The sequence below is a fragment of the Morone saxatilis genome, unplaced genomic scaffold (genome assembly GCF_004916995.1).
Source record: "Morone saxatilis isolate NCDOM2014 unplaced genomic scaffold, NCSU_SB_2.0 Contig6, whole genome shotgun sequence".
Lineage (NCBI taxonomy): Eukaryota > Metazoa > Chordata > Actinopteri > Moronidae > Morone > Morone saxatilis.
This window is the reverse complement of record NW_023340206.1, coordinates 4581846-4605200: the sequence shown is the minus strand read 5'-3', so window position 1 is coordinate 4605200 and position 23355 is coordinate 4581846. Positions and strand designations below refer to the sequence as shown.

The 23355-nt window shown below is 40.7% G+C and overlaps 1 protein-coding gene across 1 annotated transcript; it reads left to right on the top strand.

The window, feature by feature from the left end:
• Positions 1–10646: 10646 nt before the first annotated feature.
• LOC118339729 (SLIT and NTRK-like protein 5) lies at positions 10647–17534 on the top strand. The gene is made up of 2 exons (XM_035677443.1): positions 10647–11455; positions 13209–17534. Exon 2 carries the CDS (start codon positions 13267–13269, stop codon positions 15892–15894), a length of 2628 nt encoding a protein of 875 aa, XP_035533336.1. The 5' UTR covers positions 10647–11455; positions 13209–13266; the 3' UTR covers positions 15895–17534.
• The last annotated feature ends 5821 nt before the right edge of the window (positions 17535–23355 follow it).

Below are 23355 nucleotides of genomic sequence, written 5' to 3'. Positions count from 1 at the left end.
GGGGGGGGGGGGGGGGAATGTCTTTATAGGTCTCACTTTGTGCACCCAAACTGTATACAGACAGAGGTGTCCAAAAACTTTTGGCCATATGTTTAAATAATAATGATGTTTAAGTACTTGTGTCTTAATTATCCACTGACTGGATGTAAACATATATACTGTTTTCTTTGAACAGTATATGCTATCAAATAGCATAAAGCAGTTTGTTTGTTATCTGTCCAGTTACATGCAATGTTTTGTGGGTGACCCGAAAATCGCGACTCTTAATATTCTACACATCCGAGAAAAAAAAAAGAGAAAAAAACAAGCTAGTGTGACATATTTCCGTTTGCGTCAAATAAGGTTTTCTGCAGTCTCAGCGCTATAAATAATGCAAAATCTTTGTCTGCATTGTTTGAAAGCATCGGAGGGGTCTCCCTATGTCTCCCATTCTCTCTATTTCTCACACAAACACACACACACACTCTGTTTCCCCTCCACATGTCAAAGAACATGACATTCAAACGCTCAACATGAACCGCAATCTCCCTTTAGATCTTATCCTCGATGATTGAAGTTGACGTTGACTCATATTTCTCCTTTCTTTTTATGACGAGGCGCTCTTTAGTAGTGAGACTGTGGAGGCATAAAAGGGAAGGAAAGAGTAATTTTATGCTAATGGCCTAAAGAGGGACTTCACTTGTGAGGGAACAATACGAGTGTGACTCACAAAAAAACAAAAATCCCACAACACTATTTCTCCTACCACCCCTGAAACTGATGTTACCATTAAATAAACTTGTCCAAGTATAAGTCATTGTTTGCTGAAGCGTATACGGGGAGGGGGGAGAAACACTGTTATATATTTTGACAAAGCTGTATTAATTATTCATCATATTTGTCAAACAAACTGTCTGTTGCTGCAGAGCGGAGAATTCTTATATATGAGGATGATCAGGCTTAAAGATTCCTTGCTGTTGTTATTTATATTTTTTGGCAGTGTGCTGAGTCGGTTGTGATTTTCCATTTTACTTAACGAAAATGGAAAGATTGAAGGACATGTGAATTGATATTTATATTCTCTGCTAGAAATCCAGTTCGAGCTGACAGAATGTGGATTTAGAGGGCTGCAGAATTGAGCTATTCCCAACTCCTTTTTACGCTGTTCATTGATTGTCTATTTGTTAATTGAATATGAAGCATCGTAATGGGCATACAGACTTGACCATTACAGAGCTACATAACTACAGAGCAGTTATATTGTGGCTGTTGGTATATGGTCATTATTTTTTTATGCTCGCTTTGGGGGACTATTTTACTTTTTAGGTCAGTAATAAACAGTTTAAAGGATTATTCTCCCATGATGGAAAGTATGCCTATTAGTTTTTGTTCAGAGAGTTAAACAAGAAGATCGTACATGTCTGCACACTAAATATTAAGCTGGTGTCAGGAGGCGATTGGCTTAGCTTTGCACAAAAAAAAAAAAAAACCCAAAAAAAACCCAGCTGTGGCTCAGGAGGTGTCCTCAGGCAACACATGTAACCCAAAATTGCTCCGGACAGGCCAGCCTTGCAAGGCTAGCTCGCTGCCATCAGTGTGTGTGCATGTGTGTGTGTGTGTGTGTGTGAATGGGTGAATGAGAACCAAAGTTTAAAGCAATTTGGATAAAAAAGGCTATATAAATGCAGCCGTTTACCATTGAAGAGTTGGAAGGAAAAACAATTAATCCACTCATTTGTGCTGAACAGTGAAGAGCTAACCTAAAATTGCTCATTGCTCAATCATGAATAAAACTCATTCAAACTGCAGTGCTTTTATGCCAACGAAGCTATAAGCATCTAGATTTATTCAGACACCCAAAACACATATGGAGTAAAATAAATGGACAGTGTTTTGACAGGGAAGTAGACAAACACAGGTGAAGCTCATCGAGCAAATGTCAAAAACAATATTTGAAGAAGCCCCAAGTTTCCTGTCAATATGGCAGGAGAGACTTGTGTCTTTTGTGTGTAAAAACTTTGGCAGTTTTGGGGAAAGTGAGGAACATGCATGAAAAAGTAAACAGTTCATGTTGTGTAGAAAGTTTTTCCAGTAAAATTCAACTTCATTGATTTTTGCTACTGGTTTCTCCATTATTGTAAATGATTTTGGTTAATGTGCAGTATTGTGGTAACACTTCATATTAAGGCCCTTTTAGTAAGTTTTAGTTAATAGGTAATAATCCCTTTCATAAGATGCTTATTAACATTGTGATGGGTGAAGGCTATTTAAGTGTCAATAATAGCATTGTAACAGTTATTGTCATTGTCACTATTATTAGCCTTCTTAATGGTGCATGGCATGCATTTATTCTGGAAAATAACTTTTGTTGCAAATAACAGTATAGACCAGAGTCAATTGATTTAATTATAAACTGGAATTACTGGAACTATGCAATTCTGGAAGACAAAAAAAAGTAGATTTTGTGTTCAGTTCCTCCTTCAGGAAGGTTTTTTTGTGTGTCTGAAATGATTACAGGTCAAAAGTGCAGAGCCAAAGTGATATAAAACTGTAATTTAAGCAATAATGTATTAATGTGATGCTGTATTAATGTCATCTTGTCACCACTGACTGCCTGAAATCTATTTTTCTAGGCCATAGGAGTCTTCAGCTTGTTTGGGCTCTCCATCTAGGCCATCAGGGAGTCCACCAGGGGCTAGACAAATCCTGATTCCAGATACATAGACAGACTGACACACACACACAAATACACACATACACAAGCTTGGTTCCAGTATGAAGCAAGTTGCTCTGTCAGTGCACCTAGGGGATAGCTTTAGCCACCAGCCGCCAGTCCCCAAATCCACTGACTGATCCAGTGCCCAGACTGTCAGGCCCCTGCCCAGCCGCTGCACAATCTTTCAACCTTCACTAGCTGCTGCGAAGCCTCCAGTACTTCACACTGTGTCTGTCAAACCAGCGCAACGGTGAATGAAAAACACAGGAAGGAGGATGGCGCGCACAAAACCTTTAATGTGGCTCGAGAGATCTAACCCAAAAGGTAGAGTAAGTGACAAAGACGACATTTGACGGAACATCAAGCCATTTAATCATCAAAGCATGAAGGAACTGGAGTTTGGCACCTGAAGGTTCTTCGGATTTGAACAAAATAATTGCTTTTGTTGTTGTAGTCTAGCTGCTACATCGAATACCGGAGCATCTAAACATTGCTAATTGCCAGGAAATATTGTTTTTGAGTTTGTGTCATGAGGTCGGAGCCAACAATTTCCTTTGTGCTGTCTCCCTGTTGGAGGAAAGCATCTGAAGCATCAAGGGTGCTGACATGTTGAGGCAGAGAGTGCTCAAAAACCAAAGGCCTTCCCTGTCACTTCATCTGACTCTTACTGAGACATATAAAAGAAACTGGTTAGTTGAATTGATTTGTACATGCTGATATTCTCATTCGTATTTTTTGAATATACTGTAATTATCTTGACTATTTAAATAGAGGGCAAATGGTTCCTCTAGTGACTTGCAAATCCATTATTGCCTGCCTAATTGGCTTGGCAAGCCTCGCCCCCTCTTTCCCTTGCTTGTTCGCTCAAAGATTAAAATCCAGCAGTGATTCTTAATTTGAAATGGAAGAAAGTGCAGTCAAAATGATTAGCCAGAACTGGAAAAGGAAAAAAAAAAAAAGAGGAAGCAAGATCTTATTTAAGCATTGCACAGCACACGGTGTGCATTAATGAACTTTGCCCCTGATGTAGCAGCATGACTATCTGAAAACACAAACTGTTGGGTCTGAAAGCTTTTTAAATGTTCATCTTCTGACTTCGTGTTTTCTCAGTCATATGCAAAAAAATCTAAAAATAAAACAGCTTTCAAGTGAAACCAGTGCAAAGAAGGTGTATATGCAGAAAATAGTCTCAGTCGGTGCAAGTTTAGATAAATGGGAATAAAAAAAACAAGCCTCCCAGCTTAGATCCACATGTGACCTTGCATCCACTTCTTTCACCCGCTGTTGTTTTCAACCCTGAAGGGCTTCCATGAAGTGGCAGTTAGTGGTGCTCATTTGAGATTTCGTGGAAGCTCTTCAGAGTAGTGCCCACAAACCAAAAGTAAAGCTCTGCACTTGTGACTTGATTGGGAGAATTCTCATTTATCTAATGCTGTGTGGGTTATGTTTTGCTTTTCAGGTACAAAAGCTTGTAGGTGTGAATGTGAGTATGAATGGTTGGTCGGTCTCCATGTGTCAGCCCTGTGATTGATGGTGAACTGCGACCGGTATAGCTAATAGATGGATAAAAGATTTACTGGTTAAAGAAACAGTTCAACATTTTAAGAAATATGCTGAATGGCTTTCTACTAAAAGTTAGATGAGGAGATTGAAACCACTCACATGGCTGTTAGAACCAGCAGCTGATTAGCTTTGCTTAGCATAATGACTGGAGGAAGGGGGGAAACAACCACCTACCAGCATACAGTATAAGTAGAAGGAGTAGTACACTCTCAAATTATAATTTATGTCACAAAAAAATCTAGTTTTAGTCTCATAGGGTGCTCAAACTATCTATTTCCAGGATTCATGGACCAAGACATAGTTCCAGCATGGACACATGGGATTTCTTTGTTCCTGATCCATTGCACCTGTCTATGAGACTTTCTGGTGCGTAAGACCTTTGTAGATTTTGCTACCTGCTGATGTCTTGCCCTGGATGAAACCAGCCTTCTCTCTGACCCTGTTAACAATCTTACATAATGCCCCATGCAAGAAAATGAAACAGGCCAGGTAGAAAGATTTAAATAACAACTAGATGTTTTGGAAACCGGTTTTGCATCAACTTTACATCAGCAGTTTGGACAAAGAAGGAAAAAAAATCTGACTCCCAGCCCTTTTGGAAACCTTATCAACCCACAATCTGAAAATATTTTCTGCCCACATTAGAATTTCATTGCCAGGTTGCATTCCCATCTTTATAGAGAACATTCTCACTGATACCCTAGCTTTGCAAATTGAATCCATATCCTGACCATTTACCTGGTGGCAGTGGTGGTATTTTCTCTTTTGCCTTGTTTGTCATTGCAACAACTTACAAACTTACAAATGACCTAGTCCTAAGTAGTTTTCAAGACAGAACACCACTGTGCAATCAGTACTCTAGTGTTTACAGTGTATTCGGTAGATTGGAAATCCAAGCTGTTCTTTGTGGATCATGTTCCTTTAGAGTGGAACTAAATAATGAGCCAAACATCTTAAAAGCATTGACATGGATTTAGCTTGCTAATGATTGATTTCTTGACAGAGTGATTAACTGACAGACTGGTCAGTTAAACTTGCAAAAGCATACTTTGTTGCCTGTGCATCAAGCACTAAAGTGCTCTCATAAACTTAAAAGCCTTCATGCTCGCTGACTACAGTCAAATGAATGGACTTGACTTGGTTATGGTTCACTGCTTTTGTTCCTCTGCGCGGGGAGCAAATAAGTCAATCCCATCCACTCCCTGATACAGTGAGGATGCACTTATCGCATTGTCAGCAGCTCGTTTCATTAAAGCCCCTGGTTAAGTTTGCATGTTACCGATTCAACACTTTTAAATTACATTGCTCGCGCCGGCTCGAGCCAAGTCATGGTGAAAAATAAAGGGAAGCGCTCCCTGTGCAACCCCTCGTTGCGCTTTGACCATCAATCATGGCTGTCAGAGCAGCTGTGCTCCCGCTCTTTGGTGGGAACTCACACCAGAGCTCTACATCATCCGGAGCTGTGATGAATGCACAGGCTTTAGCTCTGGTGCTTTTGATTAGATGCAGTGCCATCGACAGGTAGCATCATGGCAAGTGTCATGATGGGGTTCATGCAAATAACAAAATAAAAGCAGATGCAAGCATACTGTCTTTATTATGGCTGGAAATGGCCCAATGACATGGTATTACTTCATTAAACAGTTAATTTGGAAGAGCTAAGCCTGCATAGACTCGTTCACAGCCTATTATCACACAATGCATGTCCAACTCAAGATCAGCAACAATGACTTCATGACATTGAGGCAGGTGTTGGTTTACCACTGACTGCAAAAGCTCAGTGCATGATGGAAACTGTGCCCTATCTAGGAGCTCAATGGCTCAGATGTGTGACTGAAATATTTTTTAAATCTTAATTATTCTGTTTCATTGAAAAGATTTATTAGTCATGGGCAGGGTTTTTTGATTACACGTCATGTCTACGGCCATGCTAGCTGGTCTGTGAGGCTACACAGAGCGGTGCTCCAAGCTACATGCTAAATAACAAGGCTAGTTATATATTTTAAGCAGGTAAAAGGTTTACCTTGCTCACCATCTTAGGTTATCTTTAAAGAAATCTAATATTTGCTCATTAACACTCACACAAAGTACAGATGAGGCAAGGCAGGGAAAAAAAAAGAAAGATTTAGATCAAAATTACTACTATTCATTCGAAGGAGCTGCAAAGCCATTGGTTCAACAGTTGTTGAGACATCACGATTCATCCTCTGGGAACCATGAACATGTGCCATTTCCGTTCATGGAGCCAAACTGCTAGCAATGGCTAAAAATAATGTATTAAATAGGGTTATGGAATAAACACATTTCATGATTCTTACAATATGGCTACCCTATGATCTACCACAGAACAGCATGTCAACATCTAACGGTGATTTAGTCAAATTTGAACAGATTTGATTTATATAATATGCTATTCTGTAAGAATCTGATAAATGTCTCCCTGTGACTTCCTGTACTGGCTCAGAAGGTTGCTGGAAACTGCTTTACTTGACTGCAGCTTTTTGTAACTTCCCCTTGGCTGCAACCATGGCCTCTACAAGCCCTATAATTTTTCCAGAATGGTATTTTCCACTACAGTGTAACCATTCAAGAGAACCTTGTTTTTCTTTTGTGGTTTGCTGGGGAGTTTCTCATGGCAGTACTCTTTACTTTATTCAGCCATGATGAATTTAATTGATACTGCGCTACTCAGTTCAACCTCTAATTGTCTCAAATAAACTGTAGTTTCTGCTGGTATAAATGTATCAGTATGATGTTTTTATCAAATCTAAAAGCATTTAAGGATTATAAATGTAAAGGTCTATAGAATCTGTCACTATTATGTACCAGGAGGCAAAGAGGCATTCTAAGTCACAGATTAATAGTGTTAATATTTATTTGTTTATGCTAAATATAGCTGTCAAAATGAAATACAGCTAATAAGAGTTTATTGTATTTGCCTTCATGATACTTGCATAAATGTGGCTATGCAAGGGCCGAATCAATTTAGTGCCATGATTGGTGGAGTGACACCAGCACAGAGCAATAGAACGCTTTCACTTCCCATACTATCCATCCTTGGTTGTCTCATTAGCCTTCATTCCATTACAAGGCCAAATAGGGCTTCCAGGGTTTAGTCATTGTTTATGTAAAGCAATTTCTCCCAGAGAAATGTTCTGTAATTCATATCAACAGAGAAGATGTGCCAGTTGGATTGTACTGTCAAACTAAAATTGTTTTCTAATTCCATATTATCTGCATTTTGAATGGATCCTGGCCCCAAAGACCTGTTCTAGACCTACCGGGTTATGACGGAAATTGCTAGCAGCACCAATTGGCCTCTGGACACACAAGCCAGATGAGACCTCACAAGTTAATCATAGCACAATGCATGTCAGGCTCTCTGCTGACAAAGGAATTTGCCTTCTATTATGGCAGACAGTCAAAATCTTTAATACACCTCCTGCATGATGATAGGTTCAAATTGTAAGATTTAGAAACAATATTAAGTAAAGTGGTTGAGGTAGCTCAGGACTTTAGATTATAGCTTTACTTTAATGCTATAATCATAAATACACAGTTACATAATGGCACTACCTATTGCTAACATCATTGAAAATCAGTCTGATAAGATTATGAGGATATTTTTTTCAAGCTTACCTCATGTACTACATGACTACAGAGATAAAGATCCAGTAGAATATATTGCACGAACTGTGTGCACATTTATCCACTTGTATTTAACACTAAGCCCCACACTGAACTGTATTTATCAAGCAGAAGTGTAAAATTAAATGTAATTTCTGGAATATTTGTTCTAAATATACCATTGTCAAATAAATGACAAAAACAGCCAATGATGCGGTGCTGCATTATATATCCCCGCTGAGATGTTTTCCTTTAGACACATTTCATTATTTCTCCTGCCCACTGCTGTTGGCTCATAGCCCGTCTACCAGAAGGCTTTTTCTGTGATATCAAAGACAACAACTCCCATAAGAATGCCATCATAGCTAATTTCACATCAGCATATTAAGACTGAGGGGGTTATGTGATGACGAAAGTTCACGATCACGGTGTACTAAACCTTGCTTTAAGTAACTTTTCCATTTCTTTTCAAAGCGCATTGTAATTTTCATTGTCAAGCGGGAACAAGAGGTTCATTCTTGATTCCTAAAAAGCAGTTTATGTGAAGATGGCGCTCACTCTAATCGTTGTACCTGGACTAAACCTTTATTTTGATTAATAGTGCTTGTCTGGCACAGTTGCACCGGTGGTTGCAGTGCCAATAGCGCCTAACCATGCCAATAGGCCAGCAAACACATGCCAAATTAAACACAAAATAAAGCTAAAATAACTCAAACAACTAAATGCATTTCAATTATTTAACCCATCTTAGGTACAGTATGATTTGCATTACATAATAACTATTATGCTAATGGTGATGGGAAAAAATCTTTCATAACATGGTTAAAAAAACATCAAGTCAAGTTCATGCAAAAGATACATGTTGTACTCACCATAGCGTGAACTTTCATTTGCATTTAATTACTTAATCATTTGTCCTGGGCCTTATTATAATATTATGTGTTTTATGCAGCTGATCTATGATAATAGCTTCCGTGTTTCTATGAACCCATTAGCCTTTGTGAAGGAGAGATTCATGTGCATGCATACGCACACAGCAACATCCGTTTAGTGGACGCACATGGAAAAACATTCCCACCCAGACACACACACACACACACACACACACACACCGCCGTGCAGACAAAACTTTGATACAACAAAGTTATATCTATAAAACTTGCACAAACACACACCGTCACACATCACCATCCGGGGCGCTACTTTATCAAGGGTATCTATCTCCCCCATCAGCAGTACACAAAGTCGTTTAAGGCAAAAAAAAACAAGATTTAGGACAGCTACTCTCCCTCTCTTTGATGCCACAATGCCTCTCAGGGGAGCCAGCCACAGTCCCTTCCAGAGGGAGGGAGCAAACACCCTGCTGCATTAGTTTCTCCATCGCTGTATTCCCAGCCGGGGTTCCATAGATACCCGTTTGTCCATCCCCACAGGATAGACCACTGTTAATACGATTACAGAGCTAGAGACGTTAAGATAATTCAATGCATCTCCACGGCTAATTTCGGTTAAGGCGGCACGGATGCCACATCCGCTTATTGTCGCTCCTCGCATGCTAAAGAGAGCATAAGAGTTGACTTATTACCACACAATACTGACTAAGTGGGAAATCTCTTTGGACATGGCGGCCCACCATATGCTAGATTTAATTCGATTTTCTGTTTAGGCTTTAGTTAAGTGCTTCTAAAGTTTCTTGTCCCACAGCAAGAGGGTAAGAGGGCAGCTGTGGCTTTGACTTTGATTTGCTCTTTCAACAAGGGGCAAATAAGCCGTGATTTGGTGAAATACAGAGTGCTTACAGCAACACGGCAGCATTAGTAGGCTTGAGTATTTGGTGCAAAACTGGATTAAGCCTAATCCTACAGTACATTCATTTCTTTCAATGCAGATCTCTTGTAAAGTTGTGTTCTCCGGGACTATAGGCTTAATCCGCGTGTTTGGAAGTGTCCATAAAGAGATAGGAGGTGTGCGAATGAATGTTTGCTTGACCTTATTTGTCTGACGGAACTTAAATACCCACTAAGTTAAAAAATAGGTTAAAGGTTTGTGAGTTATGTGTATGAGCGGATACACACCAGGCCTGATTCAGAGGATTCAAATGTCTTTTCTTTGGGGCGAATCGCATTGTGAAAGCAGGTATTCAGATTGTTAAACAGCTAAAGCATCACCTCACCATGAGGGAGGGTGTTAACAATGTGCTGCTAATAAGCAAATGTATTCCAGCCGTGCCCGGCGTGCTGCAATAATTTGAAAGCTGTCTCAAGGAATATCTTTGCAGACTGAATAATGAAGAGACATGATGAATCCAGGATGAGTGTCAGGCCAATATCTGCATCCCACTTCCCTCTGAGGAAATCAAAAGCTGGCTGAGAAGAATCCAAAGTATTATGGCACCGTGACAATGAAAAGAAAAAAAGCTTGACGTGTCCAGTTGTGGCTTTGAAAAGGATGGAAATAGGATGCTTTCTTGGGAGAAAATAGCTAAAGCTCTGAGTGACAAATCAAATGGTTGCTGCTGGTTGAATTAAAATACACTGACTAACAAAGTGCAGCCTGGAAATGTAAGCCTGCCAAGATGCCTTTTTCATCATTGTGCTGCCCTCTACGGGTCTTCTTCCAGCTTCCCTTTTCCCTTTTCCACCCCACCTCCATTCACCCTCCCTCCCCCCTGCATCCCTCCTCCTCTACATTACCATACCCCCTTAAAGAGTATTGCACGCATTAAATTGCTTTTCATTTGCGCGCTGTGACAGTCCTGAGATTGGGGGATTTATGCATTTTCACGAGTGATTCCGGCTGCCATACTATGGTAATTGTTTCATAATATGTCCATCGCTGTAGGGGGATGCGCTGGTTTGCGCCAACCAAGATCAAGTTCCACTAGTTGAAACGTTGGTGGGAAGATAAAGCTTGTGTATATACATAGGATATCTCATGACCAATGCAGGACTGGAGGAAGGGGGATCGGATTCTTGCATCCGAGGGCAAAAACTGGAGGAACATATCCGCTGATCTCCGGTCGATTTGGACGGTGTGGCAATTGAAATAAAGAGACCTTGGGCAGATCTATACATAAACTGGTACAAGCAGCACCGCTGGCAGCAGACAAGGGGGGATTCGTGCCTCTCTCCTCCGCTTCCTTCCTCAGTGCGCATGGATGAAAGTCACAGTTAAAATGCATGCGGCAAGTCTCGTCTGATGTGGGATTACCGAGTTTTTATTCGCCCCCTTTTCTCCACCATGTTCGAACTTTGGTTTTGGCTCTTTTTCCGAGATGATACCGCTAATTTCAGTGGCTGCTGGAAGAACACAGGATCCCGTTTTGCCGTGCTGGCTGTCACGTTATTGGCCTGAATGAGACTGTATATATATATATATGCGCTCTTCGATGTCTGGTTTATGGAGCTAAACACCGAGACTTGACTTTAAGGATTTTTTTTTTTCACCCCCCTTTTTTTTGACAGCCGACGGAAGGGCGGGCGGTGAAATCACGAAATCCATGTTTGAGAAAGAAGACGGGGCACAGCCGTGATTTTTCGGGATGCTTTGGCGTTTACCGGGATCAGAACGGTAAGAGGACAATGCTTTTTCTCTCTCTCCATATACTGCTTGTCTGCGCTGAGGCGTTTTATGCTTTAACATATTTTAATGCGGGGTTGTGTGTGGGGGATCTGTCCGTGGTGCTGAAATCTCTGCTTCCACCCTCAGTTGCATTGCTGAAGTTGATCCGGATTTAAGATGCTGTTCAAAGCAAAGGTGTCTGCGGCTGCTTAGCATTTGTATGCTCACATACATCAACACAGTTTTTTTTTATTCGCTTCCCAATAACAGCTTCTGCACACCCGGCGAAGATAGACGCACACAGGCTTTTTCTCAAGTTATCTCTATTCTATATCCAGGAAAGGCGATTGGCATTTTATCTTTGAGGGGTTTATGGCAATAAACTCAAAATGTAAGAAAAAGAAAATGAACCCGAATGTGAGGGAAAGTGGGTGTACCCACTCGGGATACAGGAACCGCGCAGTGGAAGCATGTCCTTGTATGTTAAAAATGCGCATATTTGGGGACATCTACTGGGTCGATGTGTAGGCTTTTGTGTTCTTTTAAGGAGCGCACACAGACCAAACGTGTGTGTGTTTGTGCGTGTGCATGTGCCATGCACGCGCGCTCACGCGTCTGTGGCGGAGAGAGAGAAGGAGAAAGAGGGGAGAGAGGGGGAGAGAAAGAGAGAATCTGTAACCTTCTATATGGCAGATGCCATACAGAATACTTGATTACAGATTTATTTACTCCCCCGTCCAAACGCAATTTCGATCAGAGATCCGCTATGAGATCAACAACACTTGCTTATTTGCCTTTGATCAACTCCTCTCATTTCTTTTTTTCGCCCGTGGGTAGAAGAAGGGCTGCGACTGTCGCCTTGTAGGCTGATATTCAACATTTTCTATCGCAGGCCGGATTTTAAGATGAACAGTGACTGCTTCTCTCAGCCGATTCCTTTTTGAAAGCCGGCATTTTTCTTTTTTTAAATTTATATATTTATATATATATTCCTCAGGATCGTTTTAATCATAACAGACGAATAAATCCCCCGTCCTCATGTTGTTTGGACGGAGGTGGAGAGAAGGGATCCGACAGTTTCTCCACTGTTACCAAGTCGTCGGGTATGCGGGGTGAGTGAGAAATCTTTATGTTCAGGGAAGACAGGAGTTGCATCTCTGAGATTTTAATCTGAGTTTTGGGGCGGAAAGATTGAATCGTTAAGAAAATAAAATAAATAAAACCCGATCATCCAACCACACGAAGCGATGTGGCTTGAGATGTTTTGACAGTGAGCCTTTTTTTTTTGGTGTGTGTGTGTGTGGAAATGCTCAAGGGATTGAATTAGTAAATGATCAGATCTATCAGTCTGCACACGGTGGATGGCAAAGGCTTTTTTTTTTCCCTCCCAAGATGGATTGGAATTCAGGCGAGCTATCAAAAATGCGCAGTGGCCATCCACCGCGGGTAGTTGTGTGATCAACTTGATTATACATTATCGTTTACTTATGCATTTATTAAAGATTCTTCCAGGTCGCCGGTTTTTCTGACACCCTCAAAACCAAAATGATGCCGACATAACACATCTGCATAATGAACAAACATTAATAGGCCCACTTGTCTTTGCCTGTGTGTGTTTGTTATGGATTGTCTAATACTTGTTCATCAGTGGGGACTGCTCCTTTTAGGAGTTTATGTATGCATTTTGTAAATACTACACATGTGTCACATGTATTTTCAATGCTATATAAAACAGAACCCGTCCTTTTCTTTTCCTCCTTAGATGACACCTCATACTGGTACCGCACTTGAGTGAGCTGGGGCATCCTCTCCCAGGAAAAATGCATATCTGGATCCTAAAAATAATCCTTCTGATTGCATCATCTCTGAGGCTGGTCGAGATGTATGACAATTATGGGGAGATCTGTCGAAACCTGTGTACGTGCGAGGAGAAGGAAGGGATCCTGACGGTGAGCTGCGAGAACCGGGGGATCATCAGACTGACGGAGGTCAGCCCCGTCCATTTCTCCATGTACCACCTCCTGCTGACAGGGAACCTCCTGAAGAAGCTGTCAGTCAATGATTTCATCAATTACACCGGGGTGACCATCCTGCACTTGGGGAACAATGATATCTCTGAGATAGAGTCAGGTGCCTTCAACGGACTCCAGGGATTAAAAAGGTTGCACCTGAATAACAACAAGATTGAAGTTCTGAGGGATGACACCTTTGCAGGACTAGAGAGTTTGGAATACCTACAGATTGATTATAATTACATCACCAATATAGAGTCCAATGCCTTGAGCAAACTACACCAACTGACAGTGTTGATTTTGAATGACAACCTGCTCTCTGCCATGCCCCTGAACATCTTCCGGAATGTCCCCCTTACGCACTTGGACCTGAGGGGGAACCGGTTAAAAATGTTCCCCTACATCGGCCTCCTTGAGCACATGGACAAAGTTGTGGAATTACAACTAGAGGAGAATCCTTGGAATTGCTCCTGCGAGCTCATTGCTCTGAAGGCTTGGTTGGAGAGTATAGCCTATACAGCTCTGGTGGGAGAAGTGGTGTGTGAGACACCGTTCAGGCTCCACGGTAGGGACCTGGATGAGGTGTCCAAGCAGGAACTCTGCCCAAGAAGACCCCTAGAAGACACAGTCAGGCCTGCACCCCCTAGCAGCACTAATGGATATTACCAGACCACACCTGCTGCTGTCACAGCCTCCGCCACCTCCTCGGCTGTATTTAGGTCCTCTTCTAGGCCTACCAAGGGCACACGCCAATTTAACAGAACTAGGTTAAAGCCCACTTCCCGAATACCAGGCGGTAACCCTTACAACTACGGCCCCATCATTGCTTTTCAGACCAAATCTCCTGTGCCTTTGGACTGTCCTACTGCCTGCACGTGTAACCTGCAGATATCTGAAATCGGGCTAAATGTCAACTGTCAAGAGAGAAAGATTGAAAGCATTTCTGATCTAAAACCCAAGCCATACAATCCTAAAAAGATGTATCTCACTGGAAATTACATCCCTGTGGTACGAAGATCAGATTTTGTCGATGCCACTGGATTGGATTTGCTTCACTTGGGAAACAACAGGATAAGTCTGATCCACGACCGGGCTTTTGGGGATTTAACCAACCTGCGTAGGCTGTATTTAAATGGTAATCTCATGGACAGGCTTACAGGAGAAATGTTTTTTGGTTTGCAGAACTTGCAGTATCTTTATTTAGAGTACAACAAAATCAAGGAGGTTGAAGCGGGCACTTTCCGCTACCTCCCTAATCTTCAGCTGCTTTTCCTCAACAATAACCTGCTGAAAACCTTACCTGTGGGCATCTTTTCCAGCCTCTCCCTGTCTAGGCTTAATCTGCGCAACAACCATTTCCAAAACCTGCCTGTGAGTGGTGTTTTAGATCAGCTGAAGCTGCTGGTGCAAATAGATTTGTTTGAAAACCCCTGGGACTGCTCCTGCGACATAGTGGGGATGAAGATGTGGCTCGAGCAACTCAGCGCAGGCACTGTGGTTAACGAGGTTGTGTGCGAGACGCCCAGACGCCACACAGGAATGGATCTGCGCTCGATCCAGTCGGAGGAGCTCTGCCCAGACGACTCTGATGCTTACATCTTGCCGACTACCCTTACGGATGAGCCCATGGACGAACGGGTCGTCACCACAGACGCCCCGCAGAAGTTCAACACCCCCAGCAGCACCGTCCCCCTCTCTGTCCTCATCCTCAGCCTCCTGCTTGTTTTCATCATGTCTGTCTTTGTGGCCGCAGGGCTGTTTGTTGTAGTGATGAAAAAGCGCAAAAAGTCACAGAGTGACCGCACTAGCACCAACAATTCAGATGTCAGCTCTTTTAACTTGCAGTACAGCCTCTACAGCAACCGCTCCGGTCCCAAAGTTAAGGCCCCAGCCGGTCATGTCTATGAGTATATCCCCCACCCCATGGGCCATATGTGCAAAAACCCCATTTACAGGTCACGAGAGGGAAACACAGTGGAGGATTACCGTGACCTCCATGAGCTCAAGGTTGCGTACAGGAGTAACCCGGATGAGGAGAGGGATAGCAGTACGATGAGGAGCCCTACGTACAGTGTTAGCACCATTGAGCCACGTGAAAACCCCTCCCCTGTGCCGGATGCAGATCATTTCTTCAGAGGCATCCTTGAGCCTGATAAGCAGCAGCCCCATCAGTCCATGGCATCCATCCCAGCAGGTGCCAATTTAGAGTACAAGTACACAGGGCCTGTGTCGTACACATACAACCCAAATTTTGATGTCAGACGTCAGTTCTTGCACCCAGAGAGGATAAGAGAAACAGTCCTCTACGGCACAGCACCCAGTACTGTTTATGTTGAGCCCAACAGAAATGAGTATTTGGAGCTAAAAGCTAAACTTCAGTCTGAGCCCGATTACCTCGAAGTTCTTGAGAAACAGACCACCTTTAGCCAGTTCTGAGCAACAGGATCATTAATGTAATGAAGCATTTTGTCTCTTGACCCTCCTTGAAACAGTGGCTCAGTTTATAGGGTGCCTTGGCACATTACAAACAAGCAAAAGCAAAAGGAGTTCAAACGGGGTGTGCCGAACAATCTTATTCTTATTTCTGAAACATTACACAACAGGAATGGATACAGCTTTCTGAAACATGGATGAACAAAATTGCTCTACTTAACTGATGATGCAAAATCTATTTTTCTATGGTGAAGATCGAATAACACACAAAATGTAAGTGTACAGGTAAATCTTACCCAACTTCATTTTCAGGAATATAACCATACATAAGGTATATTGTGAATCAGAAAAGAAATGTTTATAAAATCACTCCTGGACAAAAACACTGTACAGCAGATCATCGAAACTGTGTAGGACTATTTTCTGCTGTAGTCTGTAAGTAAGTATTTATTGATATAATCTGCCATGTCTTTTCAAAACTTTTGATTCTACATCAATATTACCTGTGTCATCATACTCCATGATCCTCAGGCTTATGTTTGTAGTTTCATTTACTGTAGCTCTGCATTGTAAAAGTGGCTTTTTTTGAAAGTGGCACACCCCCAATGTTCAAAAAAGACTGCGTCATTTGAAGAAGATGAAAAAAAAAGTGTCTTTGTATGCTTTCTGCACTTTTTGGAATTGGAAGGCAAGTTAGCCTTCAATGAGCTCTCATAAAGGAGATTATTATATTAAAAATGAATATGGGTATTCATTCTTAATATGTAGAATTGATATGTTATCAAAACAAAATTCATAAATGATATTTGAAGTATTAATTATGTTGTGTAATACTGATATTTTAATCAATGTAACACCTATTTTTATACAAGCATTCGCAGATTCTCTATCCCTTATCAATTTTATTTGTTTTGATTGCTTTGCACTTAATGCACTATATTGACCAAACTATGTTATTGTCATCAAATAAACATGATGTCAGGTTCATATAATGTGCTTATGAGGAAACTAAGGCTGGTTGGTGATGATATGAGGAAAGTCATTTGGGTTTGGTCCAATATCTGACACTCACATTCAGACAGTGAATGATCAAAACAGTGTCAACTGTGGAATTGGAGAGCTTGAAAAGAGTGTTCCAGGGCTAAGAGTCATTTTATTTTTTTTGATCAAATCACAATACATTGGCTGATAAGAATTGACTGTGTTGTGAACTCAGTCAAATAAGATAAAGATACAGTATATGTGCCTCACTCAAAGGGGCAGCTACGGACTCGAGAATTAGAATCAATGGGTTTCAATCAATGAGCATTATCTGAGGCTGTCCCCTTGCAATTATACCATGACAACAGCAACCACATTGCAGTCTGGCAAGCAATGAGTTGGTCATTTATACAAACATCATTGGACTTGACTTTAAATTAAATGCTATTTTAGCAATCTGACAAAGTCAATGGGTATAAACTTTAACACTGATTAAGACAGACAGCTGCTGGATTCAGGGTTTTGATGTCTTAACCATTTTTAATTCTGTCTTTCTAAATTGATTTGTTTCACAAGTGGACATCTTTTAGATACTTTCTTGACATAAAAATGATATTAATTAAGGAAATATGTTGAAAATGCTGTTTGTTTTTTTATCTTTTAAGCGCTTGTTTTGATTTTTGTTAAAGTCCAACTGAAATCCCATTTAGTCATCCTGTTTTGCAGTCAAAAATAATGTCAACGTGTTTTTTTAAATGTATTGTTAATAGTTTTTTGTTATTAAACGGAAGAGAAAAAAGGTCTTTTGGGGAAATATTACAAATGCTCTTTTCGTCTCAGCCGGCTGGAAGGGCGTGTCGGTGTCTGTGTTTGATTGACAGCAGCTGGCAGGCTGAGCGCCAGTATTAGACCGGAGGGAGCCAGAGATGAAGTAAACAAATGTGCGCTATAGCCTGCATGTCATGTGCACATGTGTGTTGTTAGCGGTATTGAAGAGTGAGGATCACACCAGCATCTAACCAGACCCAAGTGACATTTGAAGGTACAGTATGCTGTTCAGTTTTCTACAGCTGAGCAGCTAATAAGCCATCCAGCCTGAAAACTGACGTTAGAAGTGTTCTTTTCCCCGGTGAATGTTTGTTTGGTTGCTCACTCAACGAGCTAAGGTGCAGGACAAGACATTCAGTCTGTGGATCCTGTGTTGTGTAGCAGGCTGCTGTCCGGCTCAGCGTGATCGTCTGCCCATGACCGAACAGTGACGTCACTGTTCATGTACGATTTGATTGGCTGTATCAAATTAAGGAACGATATTGAGTCAAATTAATGCAAAACTACGGGGTGCCATCATGAAACCAAAACACATAATCTGTGATTTACAGAGCCAATATGTATGCTGTAGCAGACAAGAAAAAAAATGCAATTTAATTTCAGTTGGACTTTAAGTTACTCTTCTCTTGACCCACTTAAATCCAATATGCAAAGTAGGCCTATAAAAATGCAAAGGATGCACAGTGCCACCATTTTCAGTGTGCAGCGAGCATCACCATTTAGGAATCCAATGTTCCCAAACTGAGAAGGAGATCTCTCTGGAGAGGAGGCAAAAATAAATGGCCGTGTCAGACACCTTAATCTGTCCCTTATTTCCTCATTCAGTAGGAATTATTTAGATTATTGTGGATTTATAATCAGTGCTACAAATTACCACCAAGGGTACCCCTCTGTCAGCAAAGATCTCCTAAAACAAGTGCATTTTTCAGGTGCCAGCTCCCATTTCTCAATGACAAAAAAAAAAAAAGGAAAATGTAACCGGTCTGCTCAGGGTCTTTCTTTTGTTGGATCTTTTCATAGAAGCCCAGAATGAGAACAGAAGGCACCATTTGGGAGATGAGGAGTCCTGGAACCGAGTGTAACTGTGGATGTGTCATACATGTAGCAGGGGATGTGAATCATAGCCAAGAAGTGTGTGCAGTCGCCCAGCCTTGGTGGCCTATGGGATTGGTGCAGTGTTGACAGTTTTTGACATGGATTTTTATTTATTTTTCTGATGCCAATATGGAAAAATCCTTCATAGTTTACTGAGATGTAACAAAAAAGGGTCCTAAACCAACCTGGTTTGTGCAATGACAGAATGTTTAAAAAATTGCAGCCCAGATGGCAATCTGCTGTTTTTGTTTGTTTAATTTCCAAGAATATTATATTTTTCGGGACAATTTAGCTAAATTCACAGTACTCCAGAGGAAAAGAAAAACTGAGCACAATTACATAATCACTGAATCATGCATTCCAAATGGGTTTGAAATTACTGTATCTCTGTGTATGTACATCCTTCTCACCCCAACTCCGAGCGTGGAAGTTTATCACTGTTATGACCAGGCACCCTGTCCCAGAGTAATGGGTGCATGAAGCAGCCCACTGCAGGAGGCTGTAAGTGTGTGCATGTGCGTAAAGAGAGAGGGAGGGTGAGACTCATGCCAGTTTAAATAATGCTTTTAATCAGCCAATGGGCTCTTTAGGTCTTAACGCAAATGGAAGCATTAAGGAAGGGCAAAGAGTTTATTATGCCTTTCCCTGGATTATTCCATTTATAGCTTTTCATAAGCTTTGTAGTGCTCTTACATTCACTCAATCAGTGCATGATGTAGTTAAAACTATTCAAGAAAAAGCAATGTGTGAGATTCCAGCAATGGTCAGTATCTGTATTCGGGGAAAGAAGGAAGTTCTGAGGTGAAATACCTCAGCCTTGGTTGCCTCATGCTACACAAGAGCCCCCCCCCCCAACCCCTCCTAATTTATGGCTAAACCTATTGTGCAGAATCTGATGTGGGGCTGATGCAACGCAAGGCGCAATGTACGTGCAGATGTAGCTGTCACAGAAGTCTCACTCTCTCCTCGATACTTGCCGCATGCAGCAGGGAAAGTTAAGAAGAAGACAGTGTCTGATGTTGTTCTCGGCCCCTATAGCTCAGCCGCACACACATATTTCCAGACTTCTTTTGGGTAAAGAGATGGGAGAGACAGTGATGGACAGTTTGTGTTCCAATATTCTCTTACACTTCCCGCTTTCGCACCATTTGAGAGTTAATCAATGTGGAGTGGTACAGCGCATGAAACCCGTCCAAGCTGCTTGTGTTGGCTCATCACTCGGCTATTTCCAGTACACTAACTTGGAGGGAACTATTTTCTAACAGTGTACTAAAAATACCAAGCTAATTAAACTTTTTTGTTTTGGATTTGATTTAGCAGTTACTTGCTATAAATTGTGCTTAATAGCTTATCAGATGGTGTTGGCAGATTCTTGTGTTTATGGTAAATAAAATCAGCTTGATGCTACACATGCACAGGGCTGGATTAAGCTGCTAAGAGGCCCTGGGGCAAAACGGAGCTGTGAGCCCCCGTTTTCTCAATGTTCCTCCCACTCTTTGTGTATTGTGTGTGTATGCTGCTGCAGGTACAGCTGGAAAATTAACTGCTCAGTTAGTTTGTGGTAATTTAATTAAAGATAAATGTATTTAGGGATATGCATGATTTAGGGATAACATTTCAGGTATTTAATTAGACAAGATTAGGTCAAAATTGAGGTGATCTTCTCAGTTTACATTACAATTCGGTGGTACACATTACCAAACAAATTGATAATTCATAAAATTACGACATTCATTGCCAAACAGTAACTCTTTTGGCTTATGGCACCTCTAAGGTTCTGTATCCCTTGACAAGTTGATAATGCACATGCTCAGCTTTCAGTCTTCAGAATAGTTTGACAAGATGTTTTATGTCATGTAAAAAGCAAGGGTCTAGTATGCATAATTTACAAAAAAAATACTGTTATGTTACTAATATATTTTGTTTCTATATGTTTTTTTTTTCTGTGGTTTGATTTATTTTAAATAAGAGTGTAACGTGCAGTAAAGGACTGATTTAACGAGAGTATTTGATTGTCAGTTGAGTTGAAACAATTATTTGATTAACCGATTGGTCAGTAAACAGAAAATTCTCAACTATTGGTTTACTGGTTTTAAATTTATTTAAAATATGCTGGTTGCAGCTTTTGAAATGCAAGGTTTTGCTTCTCTTCTTTGCCTTAAATGGTAGCGATATGGTTTTGGACAAAACTCATTTGGACAAAAGGATTCATTGAGAAAATAATCAGCGCATTATTTGAAAATAATTGTTGGTTGCAGCTCTAGATGTAAATTCAGCATATAGCTTGTTGCCATTGACAACTTAACTGACACTCTCTGAACTCTCCTGATGGGACAGACTTCAGCCATCTGCTACACGCCTTGCAAGAATCTATATATTTCTCGTGTACGATTTATTTCCCACATTTGGACTGTGCCACCCGACAAGCCAGCAATATGCGTAAATGATAATTAGGCGGCCGCCCTCTGTATACTGAGAGAGATAGAGGGGTGGACATACTCCATATGTTCGAGCGCTTCCTCACCTACCCCCTCCCACCCACCGAAGATGCCTCGTCCTCAGCGCAGCCTCACTGCTCGCCTGCCACCCAGGCCCCACGATGATGTGTGCAATTGAGTTCAAGGAGATCTGGGTAATTGAGAGGGCAGGGATGGCATCTGACAGGCACCGATGGCTCCAATGATTACTTTAATCAGAGTGGTTAATGGAATTCCTTCAGGCATGTAGAAATGCTCAAATGTTCATCAGCACTCAACCAATTTTTACCCCCACCAACACCTCCCCTCCTACCCCATGTTACCATAATTACTGATCACGTTCCTTCTCTCTTCATGCTCTCAGTTTCTGGGTAACACTCTGCATCCGCTAATGTGTTTGCTTCAGTTGCCTAAATCCAGAGTGTGAATGAAGACATTTGATTGTTTTTCTGTTAAAATGATGCATTATGTATGAAGTGTTTTGAACATGAAATGTCATGGCAAACCTGTTAACATATAAAAGGGACAGTCAAGGACTCAATCATAGTAAAATCTGTATAAAAGCACATGCTCACATAAATAGAAAGCACTGCAGCTTTATGAACGTTGAAGGTATTTCCAATCAGTACTAATGAAAGCATAAGATGTTAAGCTTTTATTTATCTTGGAAAATGATTAATTATCATCTTACAGGCCCTTATTTTCATCAACTTTACTATTCATTATCAACTTAACACTCCCACTGTCCAGCCTGTGCCGAATTAACTTCAATAAATAATCCATTGCATTTACAAATGCAGTCTGGCTCGAGACTCTGATGCCATCTGCCCAAATAAACATGCCCACTGTGGCTGCATGTCTTTTATTCTGTTTATTTAATTGGACCGAAGACATTATCGGCTCTTGTGATACACGTGTTGATAGAATGTGACAACTAAATATGATTTTAAACTGATTTATGGGTTGTTTTTATTCATGCGGAAATTGTCTCTGTATATCTTGTAAAGAGTAAAGAAAGAGTTTCCTTTTGGATATATCACACTATAAAGCCAGATAAGTTAATTTAACAAAAAAAAGTTGGAAATGGATTACATAAATTTTTTTAAGGTAAAAACAACTTAATTTTGTAAGTAAAAAAAAAAAATCTTGATCAAGTAGCTTTAGTAAAAGTGACACTGACTTCATTTTGTAATTTTTATTTGTACTGTGAAAACAAAATACACAGTAAAATGTGTTTAATCAGTAATGTTCCTGTATCTTACAAATCTGAGTTAGAGTCACTTAAAATTACTCGTAAAATATGCTTCATCAAGAATCTTTTTTTAACTCACAGAATTGAATTTGTTCTACTTTTTTTTTTTACAGTGTACCTATTTTTCTCCATGGACCTGTGCTTAGTATGAACATGAAATCCACAAAAGAGTAATCATATGTAAGCTAAATAGCATTGAGTCTGAAATAATTGTGTTTTTTAACCTGGTTTCTCATTATTTTCATGTTTTTCAGTGGTTGGTTTCATTTTTATGAACAAGAAAGAGAAAATGGTCAAGTATGATAATCATAATCTGATGCGCACTTAAATATTTGCTATTCCATCATTTGATCCAAAGGCGGTAATGCAAAAATGTCTTGCTCGCATTCAAATATGGCATTATGTAAACCATACATGTAATTATGTGAGACAGATGTAGATGGAAATTTCAAGTACCTGATATTCTGCCTAGCATTACAGATATTTTTTTCCCCCTCTCCTAGTCCAATCTCCTGAATACCAAATGGATATGAATTTTTATTTGAACTATGGATGTCATCCGTACAATGCTCTATTTGCAATTCTGTGTACCGTTTCCGTGTTATTTAAAGAAAGGGATAATCTGACACGTGTGCATGTGGTTGGATACGCAGCAGGAGATATGATCAAAGCGCTTAAAGAGGTATCTTTATGTCAGCGCCTGTGTGCACAGAGGTAGATGCTACAGTATGTTTCATGTTTTATTTAGGCTTTTTTTTGGCAGGGTTTCTGTCTAGCAGCACGTTTGACTTTTTTCCCCCCCTGCCTTTACCCGGCTCTGCTTTTCTGCTC

What these genes read in the sequence shown, in the direction of transcription:
- LOC118339729 (XM_035677443.1), top strand. Translation starts at nt 13,267, where the DNA reads ATGCATATCTGGATCCTAAAAATAATCCTTCTGATTGCATCATCTCTG.